We start from the raw sequence: 11,775 nt of genomic DNA on the forward strand, positions 1-11,775 counted from the left end.
ATGGCAAGGTGACTAGAACGCCAGCAGAGGAAGGCAGCCTTACTGGGCTGAGAAGGCAGAGTTCAACACGATTGTATCAGAACAGAATATTCCCCTCCCTACTTAGAACAGGTGAAGAGTTTCTTCTTTTCGTACGGATCCAAGGACGATTTGGTGAAAACAAAGTCATCCAGCCCTGGACTAATTCTGCAGGTTCACGAAACTCCTCCTCCTCCTCTAGTTCCAGCCCCATTGGCTTCCTTTTATTGTTTCCTAAGGGGTTCTTCTTGTACCCCAAAGCTTGTTTGCATGCTGAACTTTTCACCTAATTAATTCCTCATTTTCAAATCTAGGCTAGTCATCCATTTCCTTGGGGAAGTTTTTTTTTTTTTTTTTTTTTTTTTCAGTACGCGGGCCTCTCATTGCTGTGGCCTCTCCGGTTGCGGAGCACAGGCTCCAGACGCGCAGGCTCAGCGGCCATGACTCACGGGCCCAGCCGCTCCGTGGCATGTGGAATCTTCCCGGACCGGGGCACGAACCCGTGTCCCCTGCATTGGCAGGCGGACTCTCAACCACTGCGCCACCAGGGGAGCCCGGGGAAGTTTTTCCTGACAACTCCAACAAGGACCAGTCTACCTGTTTCACAGTATTAAGTACTCCTCATTAGTAAACTTATAATTTGTAATTTTAAAAAAGGTCAGTTTTATTTGAACACAACAGGAAACCACTTATTTCAGCTCAGATCTATTTCTACTAATCAGTAAAGTGCTAAGCCTTCAGTTTCTGAGATGTACACAGTGTATTTTTCGAAGTCACTGTCATGCAGTGGTTCTGCAGCCCCTGGACACAGCACCAGCACGACCTGGGAACTCTTTAGAAATGCAAATGCTTAGGCACCACCCCAGTCAGACAGAATCAGAACCCCTGGGGTAACGTGCCCTCTGGTGGTTCTGCCCCTTAGTGGATGCTGATGGAGTCCCACCCAGATTCCCTTTCCAGCGCACCCATGCCCTTGCTGCTGAGAGCCAGCTAACCACTCACAATGGCCCTTCTGGAACACTGCCCTTGGCAAAGGGAGCCACCCTGCCAGGCGAGCTACCCCTTTCCCTGGAGAAGACCTCACCGACCAACTGGCCCGTTGGCTGCACCTGGTACTAATTCTGCCAAACAATTCATGTTCTAGGGCCTCCCAGTGGCTGGCAATGAGGCCGGACTGCAGAGGAGACCACACTCTCGCTCACAGCCTTCCCTGGGCCCGTCCTGCTTCCCATCTACTGGGAGCAGGTCCTCAATCAACTGCACAAGAATCCTAGTCTCAGGCTCTGCTCCCTAAGGAATCTGATCCATGGCAGTCACTTTCACTATCTCAAAAAATTTACTCTTACCAGAACATGTCTGTCCACAATTGCCACAATTATTTCACCCAGGGCAGTTTGAGAACCGGCACCCCCATATCTAAGATCAGACAAACTGGGGCTTAGAGGATGTGGGTGACAGGACACCACTGACTTGTAACTGGTTTCGGGTCTGAATCTCTGTGTATTGTGTGTGGCGCAGGGGTGTTTAGTTTCTGAGATGGTACGGCGGAACGAGACAAACTTGGGTTCAAATCCTGACACTGAAGTTTGCCAGTTGTGTGAACTTGGCCGGTAAACCTTTCTGCTACTTCACCACAAAACGGAGGTAATGGCATTGCCCAAGACACTGAGTTTTTATGAGAATTAAATGAGATAACACACATACCCTTCAGGGCCTTAGCTTTCTTGTCTCAACCGGCTTAATTAGGGAACTTACGTCACAGGGTTCCGGGATGATTGCAAGCCACGATCCAGGTGCAACTCTCAGCGGTGTGCCTCGGCACTGTTGTATATACTCAATGAATGTTAGGTATGCCCAACACTGCCGTCACAGCAAGCAGACAATGAATGTTCGTTCCCACCACTGGCCGAAGGATTTTAGATTTCTCTGGAAGCTCTCTTAAAGAGTCCATTGCATCCCACCGTTCCAAACTTCAGGATAATTTGGTGTGGCGCTCTTATTTCTGAGAACTGCTTTTACAAGTGAAACCACATATACTGAAATTCTCTGATTTTTTTTTTTGCAAGACCAACAGAAGCAAAGCAAAAACAGAAGCAAAGAGTTCAGCTTTTTTTTTTAACAGTTCAGCTTTTTGTTAAATGTGTTACGTTTAGTCAAAAAAAAAAAAAGCCTGTGTCATCATCAGACTCCTCACATTCTTCTTTCTTTGCTTCTGCTTTCTTCTCCTCAGCTGGGGCAGCGGCGCTGGAGTGGGCAGGACCGCCTGCTTCTCCTGCTGGATCGGTCCGCCTGCCCCCCACCTTGCAGATGAGGCTCCCGAGGTTGACACTGGCCAGAGCCTCGGCAAACAAGCCTGGCCAGAAAGGCTCGATATTTACGCGGGCTGCTTTAATGAGAGCATTGATCTTACCCTCCGTGGCCGTCACGTCACTCGCCGTGCAGACCGGGGGCCGAGTAGATGCAGGCGAGCTCGGAGACCGAGGCCGTGGCGCGGGCGAGCGCTGGGCGGCGGGGTGCCGGCCGCGGCGCCAGTCGCGGCGCCAGTCGCGGCTGAAGGGCGGGCCTCACCCCCGTGCGGCCTCCGCTTCCTCGGAAGCACCGAGCACCTTCTCGGCAGCTGAGGAAAGGCACTTTTTTCTTTTCTTTTGGTTGAAAACAAAGATACCCACAGCCAGAACGGACCTAAAGAATTTAGCCTTCCTTCAAGTCTTGCTTAAACCTGCTCACGGAGTAAATGTCTGAGGCTCCAGCCCCGACCAGCCCTGACCTGCGCGAGGCTTACAGCACAGGTGTCAGGACTCAGGACTCAGCGCTCACGCCCTGGAGGCGGCGGGCTCCAATCGCAGGCCACGACTCACTTCAGGCCGCGCGAACCCCGGGTCCAAAACAGTGTTGCTCTGATAGCTTGAAACCTTATTTTCACTGTGAAATAGTATTTAATGATTTATAATTCGCCAAAGAGGCGAGAAAAAAACATGCATCCTTTTGTTACCAGTTAATAATACGTTAGCTTTGAGGAATGAAATTTCATTTAATCCAAAGTGGAAAAAAAAGAGTGAACTGAAGCTCTGCTAGTTTATCAGCAGGGCGAGTCTGGCACCCGACCAGGAAAGGGGGGCAGTCAGCCGCGCCCCTACTGCATGGCCAGGAAGCGGTTTGTGTGGAGACGTCTCAGTCACTCGGCTGTGACAAACTGCACCCCGATAGCCAGAGCGCGTTAAGTCCGAGAGGCCGAGGTGCCCCGAGTGCCCGCGCCCTCCCCGGGGACGAGGGTGGAGGGGGGAGGCCGCACGCAAAGACAGACAGACCCAGACGTTCCGAGAGACCTCTGCCTTAAGAAAATAAGATGTTACGAGACCATATATTTTCTATTTTTATAACATTTTATATAACTCATAAAACAGTGCTTGTATAAAAATTCACACAAAGTTGCTAGAGAGCATACAATTTCCAAAAATGTCCTGGGTTTTTGTTACATTCAGTTTTCTAAGGATGCACTCAAATCAATGGTAAAATGCAGACATTATGCGATATTTCATTATCTTTGGTAAAACTATACTCATTATTTTGTCTCCTCACAGTATTAATTCTGATATCCACTTTGTGCAGGGTCTGCTGTCACTAGGATGTCAGAAGAACATTAAGGCTGGATCTACAAGAGGCAAGTATCTCCACGTGACAGTCGGAGCCCCTCGGCCCCCGCCCCCTGCCCACTCCCAATGGCCTCCAGTCCGGGGTCTCGAGACCCTCCTCCTCAGTCAGGCAAGAAGTAAACATCTGGGGGCAAAGGTGAAAACTGAGGCCATCTCTGCAGGAAAGCGAGTGGCCATGCTGTGGTAGGGTAGGCCAGTGACTCTTCGCATTTAAACAGCGAATCCCTTCACCACTAAGTAGATCCCATTGGTTGGTCGATGATTGCTGCTGAGGTGGAGCCCCTCCCCCCCAACTTAAAAAGAAAGGAAGGTTTGGAGCCAACACTGAAGGGGGAAGGGGCACACTAACACCCATGACACTGGACACGACTTTATTCCCTGTCAAACGTGTGTGGTCATGTAGACACAGCCAAAGTGAACTGAAGCAGGATTAGAACACTTAGTACATTCATGACTATCTTCATACATTCTTTTAAAACTTACTAACAGAGGAAAACAAGGGACACTACCACCTACTGTGACTTGCTATTTTACTCAACATCAGAATGTATCTGTGCTACTTCCTTAGTCCTCTGGACATGAGGGGGGAGAAATTCCAAAAAAAGCAAACAAGTAAAAATCAAAGAATTTAGATGCGGAGGGAGAAGGGGTTTTGCCAACAGATTTTATGGAAAACATTAAATTTTGAAAAAAAATTAGTATTTTGTACTTCTATTGCTTCGTGTAAAAAAAACTGCCCCTGGAGCCCACCTGTATGGCTGGAGCTCTGAGGACACCACAGAGACAGACACGGGACCCACAGGCGGTTCCTGATGAGTCAGTCCAGAGAGACAAGAAACAGGTCACAGAGTGTGTCCACCTCTCTTCACTGGAAGGGACTCTAAGATTTGGGGGGAAGAAGCCCTACAAGGAAAGGTATTAAGGAAACCACCAAAACACAGTTTCCAAAAACTGAACATGCGTTAGGTTCTAAAGAGACATAGTTTGTTCCTAGAACCTTGTTGATGTCTCTATCGTGGGTAGATAGGATGATTTTTTTTTTTTAATTATTAAATGATTGTGCTTCTGAAGTTGCAGGGTCACATTCCACCCTCCAGAAAGCAGGGCAGTTTTCACATGGCTTGGAATCCTCTTGGATACATCCTAGAGACCAGAACAAATTCCACGGCACCCTCGCGCCCACAGGGCTGGTGAGTGAGAGAGCGCCACTGCCGTCTTTGGGTGTGTGCGCGCGCGCAGGCATGCATTTATGTGCTGGAGAGACTAAGGCATAGAGAAAGGCCCAGGAGAGGGGGAAGTGAGTCTCTGGCTGCTCCAGTCCTCCTCCTTTCCAGGCACAAAGAGGTTGAGCTTGTTATTCATGTCGGTCCCCTTCCTCTCACTTCAGTTTTCTACTAAGAAATGTGTGTGTGCACATGTGGGTGTGTGGGGAGACAGTCATTTATTAAGTCCCTGTGCATTTCTAAATTGCAATAATTCAGGTCTGCAGTTTCAATAGAAATAATCTGTAAATGACATTTAAAAGCAAATTTACTAAAATTAGATCAGCAACTTGACACTGCTCAGAATCTTGTCATATTAAAAAAAAAACTGCCCGCTGGGTGCAGGCAAAATTCTGTCATACAGCCACTGAAACTGAAGTCCTTATCTGTATGAAGAAAAGTCATAGACTGTTTCTATTATTTCTGCATTTTAAGGTAGCAAAATATAAAGCCATTAGATTATTAAATCTGTAACATTCCACAAGGGTTTTAGGACTACCCTGTGTGATTCAATTCATTTTCTAGCTTTCTGGTATGATGTACTGTGTTTGGGTTAGACTGTTTCCTTTCCCCCTTAGGCACTGGCCCCCACAGTCAGGTAGGTAAAAGTATTGTTTTTATATTAAGGACTTTACCTGTTGGGGAGTTTCCTCCAGGTTGGAATCCTGGAGAGCATGCCGCTGGCCTGGAGCAATGTGACCTTCCCAACCAGGGGAGAGAAAAGAGGTGTCTCATCCCGAGGCCAAGGGACCAGCCAGATGTAGGACAGCAGGACCTTCTGAGGGCCCAGAGGGAAAGCTCTGAGTGGACCCTAGGAAGGGATATGGGAGCCCCATTTGAGATGGCCTGTGTCCTTCCAATACCAGGTATCCCCAAGAGAGCCCAAGGCTTGGGCCCACCCTGAGGAACAAGGATGTGTACTGACTGGAGGAGCTGACACTGAGGTGTGGTGAAGTCACCATACAGCTCCCAGAACCCGGGTTTTGTTTTGTACAAATACACACATGGAAAGTAAACAGTTCTTGGTGAGCCCAAAGGGGCCCATCCTTAAATCAAACAAGATATCCACACACACTTCTCCAAGGTAATGTGTTTGCCCCTCCAACAGCATCCTTGCCTAGAGAGGAGAGGGGGCAGTGGGAGGACACAGCTCAAATGAAGACACTGTGAACGTGTTTCCACGTCTCTCTACATTCATATCATCATCATCATCATCATCATCATCATCATCCAGTGTTCTCGTCTACAGAGTGAGCACAATATTCTACCGGCGTGGCAATGTGGGCCAGGCCGCCCCCTAAGCCCCTTCCTCGGCACCACAGTGGGAGGGAGAAGGTGACTGACCATGGTCAGAAAGACATCGCACTATTCCATCCCCTCCACCGCCATCCAAGAGGCATCCTGACTCTTCCAAAATCCAATGTAAAAGACAAGGTCAGTAAATCCATCTCTGTGCCACCTGAAGCTATTAGCCACAGGCATGATCATGGCCACCTGAAGCTATTAGCCACACGTATGATCATGGCCACCTGAAGCTATTAGCCACACGTATGATCATGGCCACCTGAAGCTATTAGCCACAGGCATGATCATGGCCACCTGAAGCTATTAGCCACAGGCATGATCATGGCCACCTGAAGCTATTAATTAGCCACACACATGATCATGGCCACCTGAAGCTGTCAGCCACAGGCATGATCATGGCCATGGCCACCTGAAGCTATTAGCCACACGCATGATCATGGCCACCTGAAGCTATTAATTAGCCACACACATGATCATGGCACTTCTAAACATTTCATTTATCTGAAACCGTCTTTAAAAAAAAATTCCCAGCAACTGAATTCATCTTACAGTACTTCATCTCAAATATTTAAAAGATTTTTTTCTAAGTAAAATGGCCTCCACAGAGCCCAATGATTTTCTTAAAAAAGGGTTTCTTTTTAACTTAAAAAAAACTGATAAAAGTGGAAGATGTAAAACGTGGGAAGAGGACCAAGAGGGTTGCTCGATTTGCATTTCAAATTGTGAGGGGACTGGGAGGACACTGCCGAGGAGAGGGAACCCTGACTCCTGAGGCCTCTCTGCTATCACAGCTTGGCCCTCCCCCGACTCTGGCTGTACCACCAGGAACACAGGACAAAAGTCGTAAGTACAAGAGGCCAAATGCGAGGCTCCTTTCTCGCGGCCGTGGCCGGCGGGGCGGTCACGTGTGCAAGTGCAGCAGGCCACTCCCCGCCGACATAAGGTGCGCGGCTGTGGACACGTCGCGGGCTCCGGCAGAACGCTCAGTGCCCGCGGCGCCCATCACTTCTCCACCTTCTTGGCTTTCTTCAGGATGTCGCATTTCTTCCTGTTGGGGCGGCGGCACCGTTCGTCGATGCTGGGGATACATTCATAGTGCCACACCTCCTCCATCTTCTCCACCGGGTACACGGCCTCCACGTAGTGGCGGATGAGCCTCAGCCGCGTGGGGTCCAGCTGCTTCTTGTTGCACGCCCCGGAGTGGTTGTACTGCAGCCGTAGGTTCTCGGCGGTGAAGAGTTCGGGGAAGAGCCTGACGAGCAGCCGCGCGGCGAAGTTGCCCACAGAGAGGCTCTGCTGCACGATCTCGCGAACCTCCTTGTCTGACAACAGGTATGGCGAAGGCACCGGGAAGTCGGGCGAGGGCACCACCAGCTCATCCAGGGGGATCTTGCAGAAGTCCTTGCTGCTCCTTTCGGGGGGCAGCGGGGGCCCCTCAAATTCCTCCCGGAACCGCTCGGGGTTGATTGCATAGCTGGCCAGGTCCCTGCACTCCGGGCCCGGCACATGGACCTTGCGCTGCTGCTGGTAGGAGCGCCTCTGCTCCGTGTCCCGGCGCCGGCAGCGCTCGTCCAGTTTGCCCACGAACTCCAGTGTCCAGACGCGGTCATTCTTGGCCCGCGGGTAGAGCAGCTGCACGTAGTGGCGGATGAGCTTGATGCGGGACGGGTCCAGCTGCTTCTTGCCCAGCGAGCCGCTGCAGTTGTACTGCTTGCGCAGGTTCTCGTGGGTGAAGAGCTCGGGGAACAGGTGCACGAGCAGGCGTGAGGCAAAGTTGCCAATGGACAGGCTGCTTTCGTAGATGCTGCGCAGCTGCTCCTTGCTGAGCAGGCAGTCGGCGCCAGGCACCTCGAAGTCGGGCTGCGGGATCTCCAGCTTGTCGAAGTCGATGGGCACCAGCCAGATCTTCTTGGACCGCCGGCCGGGCCGCTCGCCCTCGAAGCTGTCTTCCACCTTGACCACGGAGATGTCATCGGGAAGGCTGGAAGAGTCGTAGCAGTCGTCCCGCGGGGGCTCGCCCTCGCTGCCCGCGTCCAGCCCCAGGCCCTCCAGCTCGTCGTTGATGCGCTGGGCGCACTGCTGCAGCCAGGCCTCCTCCTCCTGCATGTCGGGGAAGTAGATCTCCGTGTAGTTGCGGATGATCTGCAGCCTCTGTGCGTCTAGCTCCTGCTTGCCTCCGTCCCCGTAGCAGCTGTACTGCTCGCCCAGCTTTCGGTGGTCGAAGAGCTCGGGGAAGAGCCGGTGCAGAAGGAAGACCGCGAACTCCCCTGGCGACGAGGCTTCGTCCAGAAACTCAGTTAGGTCCTGCGTGTCCACCACGTGGTCCGAGGCGATGGTACTGCTCCGGTCCAGGGACAGGGCCTCCTCCTGGTCTTTGTTGTCCAGGAAGTGGCTGGTGTCCACTTGCTCAGCCTCGAAGAAGCCAGCGACCTGGCCGCCGGGCTGGCTGTCCTCCATTTCCCGTTGGGCCCAGAAGCGGCTGAAGAAGTCGTTCAGCTGGGGCAGGCACTCAGCCTGCCACACAGCCGTGTCCTTCACTGATGGGTAGTAGACCTCCACGTAGTTGCGGATGAGCTGCAGGTGCAGCGACTCCAGCTTCCGCTTGGCCGCAAAGCCGCAGGCGCTGCAGCCCCGGGAGAAGTCCACGTCGCTGAAGAGCTCAGGGAAGAGCTGCACCAGCAGGCGGCAGGCCAGGTCGCCGCCCGACAGGCTCTGGTCCACGATCTGCTTGAGCTCGGCTGCCGTGAGCTGGTACTCGGGGGGCGGCTGGAACTTGGCTACCATCTCGGTGGGGCTCACCTGCTTCTTGATGCGACTCACCTCCAGGGAGAGCAGGTCCACCTTGCTGTGCAGCTGCGACATGTTGGAGGAGAGCGTGTTGAGCATGTAGAACATCTTCTGGATGAGAAAGTAGATGTTGGGGTCACTGTCGGTGGCTGCCGCAGCGCCGCCGCCGTCTCGCTTCTGCGGCTCGTTCAGGAGCCGCAGTGGTGAGGGGCTGTTCCTGGGGTTCGCCTTCTCGAAGAGCTCGAACATGTTAAGCGCGTCTCCGGTGGGAGGGTTCTTCTTCTCCATGATCTTGTGCGAGATGCCATACAAAGGCTTCTTGTAGGAGGGCGTGGTCACGTCGTTGCTGGGCTCCTCCTCGCCCGGCCACGCGGAGCCCGAGCTCTTGCCCCTGCCTGCCTGCTCCCCGTTGCCCTGGCAGGGCGAGCCGTTCTCCCGGTTCCGCATGCCTGCTAGGAGCGCCTGGAAGACAAGAAGTGCGTTAGCTGAGGGTTCTGGTTTAATACCCTAGACACAAAAGAGGGGCCGAGGTCGATCGCAGGAGCCTGTGAGAAAGTGTTTCCCTTGCCCGGGAATCACTCTACCGGTACACAACACACCACTAACATAAACCTGCATCCCAGCACCAAACTTGCTCGCTCTCCCTACTTCCTGAGAGGCTCAGGCTGGACCTCAAAAGCTTCTAATTCCTGTAGGACACAAGCCCTGAACTTCCTGTCTACAAGGCCTGGCAGGAGAGCAAACACATATCCTGGCAAGGCCGGGCAAGAGTCCTCAAGGGATGGGAGAGAGACCCCCGGGCACGGGAAGCGCTCCTGTGGCAGTTCAGCCTTGGGCAGGCCACCTCATTGCCCTGACTGCTCTCAGACAGGGAGGATTCCTGCCAACGGCAGCTCCAGAAGGCAGCAGTGTTGTCCAGTCTGCAGCCTCTAGGAGAGCAGGTGTCTCCACTCTGGACAGCTCCCAAGATGCCTGGTGTTGAGCACGGAAGAACTGGGGTCCAGCAGTCTCCAACCTTTTTGGCACCAGGGACCGGTTTCATGGAAGGCAATTTTCCCATGGACAGTGGTGGGCTGGGGGATGGTTCAGGCGGTGATGTGAGTGATGGGGAGCCATGGGGAGCGGCAGATGAAGCTCCGCTTGCTTACCCGCTGCTCACCTCCTGCTGTGCGGCCTGGTTACTAACAGGCAGTCCATGGCCCAGGGGTTGGGGACCCCTGGTCTAGAGAGTGGCAGTCTGTTGTCAACTCTACCACTGCCTGGAGTCACATCTAATCTCAGACTGGAAAAGGCTCAGAACTCGCCCAAGCTCGGGCGACTGTGGATGCTGTGAAGTGATGAGGCCTCCCAGCTTTCTAAGTCTCGGTCTCCTAGCCCTTCTTGGTCCAGCAGCCCTTCTCAACCAGAATTGCGGAAGAGCATTAAGCCCCATGTCCTAAAGCACCCACTGCATGTACTGAATTAACACCTTTCCTATGCATCTAGAAAGGTACTTTCTATGTACTCTCCAGCCTTGCTCAATAGAGGACAGTGAGAGAATTAAGCCCTACCAAAAATGATTTCAGGGATTATCTCCTCAACTCTCCCAAGGTTGGCACACTCTGCAGGTCCACTCCTGATGGACTCCCAGGGCAAGTTCAAAATAGCTTTTTTTTAAATAAATAAATAAATTTATTTTTGGCTGCACTGGGTCTTCGTTGCTCTGCGCGGGCTCTTCTCTAGCTGCAGTGAGCGGGGGCTACTCTTTGTTGCAGTGCTCGGGCTTCTCATTGCGGTGGCTTCTCTTGTTGCGGAGCACAGGCTCTAGGTGCGTGGGCTTCAGTAGTTGTGGCACGTGGGCTCAGTAGTTGTGGCACATGGGCTTAGTTGCTCCACGGCATGTGGGATCTCCCCAGACCAGGGATTGAACCCGTGTCCCCTGCACTGGCAGGCAGATTCTTAACCACTGTACCACGAGGGAAGTCCTTAAGATACCCTTAAAGGCTCCAAAGCTTGAGCCCAAGCTTCATACCAGAAGGCAACTGCCCAGACCATTTGGGATCCCAGAGTCCTCAGCTTTCTTTAGTGGTTTTCCCTACTGCCAGGCTCTGGACGGTTTAAGAGGCTTATTTACATATATATGGACAAGTGATTTTCAACACAGGTTCAAAGGCAATTCAGTAGAAAAAGGAGAATCTTTTCAACAAATGATGTTAGAAAAATTGGATATACATATGCAAAAAAAAAAAAAGCAAAAACGTTTCATCCTACATATATCATATAAAAAATTAACTAAAAATGGATCATGGGTGTAAAACTAAAAACGAACTTACAATTCTAACACTTCTAGAAGAAAGCATAAGAGCAATCCCTTATGACCTTGTTTTAGGCAAATATTTCTCAGATACAATACCACAAGCATGATCCATAAGAGAACAAACTGATAAACTGGACTTCATCCAAATTTAACACTTCTTTAAAAGATGAAAAACAAGCCCAGACTGGAAGAAAACACAGGCAAATCATTTATCTGATAAAGGACTTGAATCCAGATTACATAAAGAACACTCAAACTCAGTATGACATACAACCCAATTAATGGCTTCAATAGTCACTTTGGAGAAGCCATATAGATGGCAAAAAAGCACATAAAAAGATGCTTAGTGGGACTTCCATGGTGGTCCAGTGATTAAGACTCCACACTTCTACTGCAGGGGGCACGGGTTCGATCCCTGTTTGGGGAACTAACATCCCACATGTTCCGCAGTGCG

General features: G+C 51.6%; 1 protein-coding gene and 1 pseudogene across 2 annotated transcripts in view; both read right to left on the bottom strand.

Moving 5' to 3' along the window:
• Nucleotides 1-2,171: 2,171 nt before the first annotated feature.
• Nucleotides 2,172-5,033, bottom strand: LOC307195476 (annotated as a pseudogene). Its single transcript has 2 exons — nucleotides 4,982-5,033; nucleotides 2,172-2,660 (listed from the first exon to the last, which is right to left on the bottom strand). The product of its transcript is annotated as an uncharacterized misc_RNA (transcript).
• Nucleotides 3,233-11,775, bottom strand: part of BEND3 (BEN domain containing 3) — a 34,395-nt gene continuing 25,852 nt past the window's right edge. The window contains exon 4 of the mRNA XM_079939719.1: nucleotides 3,233-9,487. Within this exon, the coding sequence (XP_079795845.1) occupies nucleotides 7,241-9,487 (2,247 nt within the window). The 3' untranslated portion in view covers nucleotides 3,233-7,240. The remainder of the gene's footprint in view (nucleotides 9,488-11,775) is intronic.

The sequence above is a fragment of the Stenella coeruleoalba genome, assembly GCF_951394435.1.
Source record: "Stenella coeruleoalba genome assembly, chromosome: 12".
Taxonomy (NCBI): Eukaryota; Metazoa; Chordata; class Mammalia; order Artiodactyla; family Delphinidae; genus Stenella; species Stenella coeruleoalba.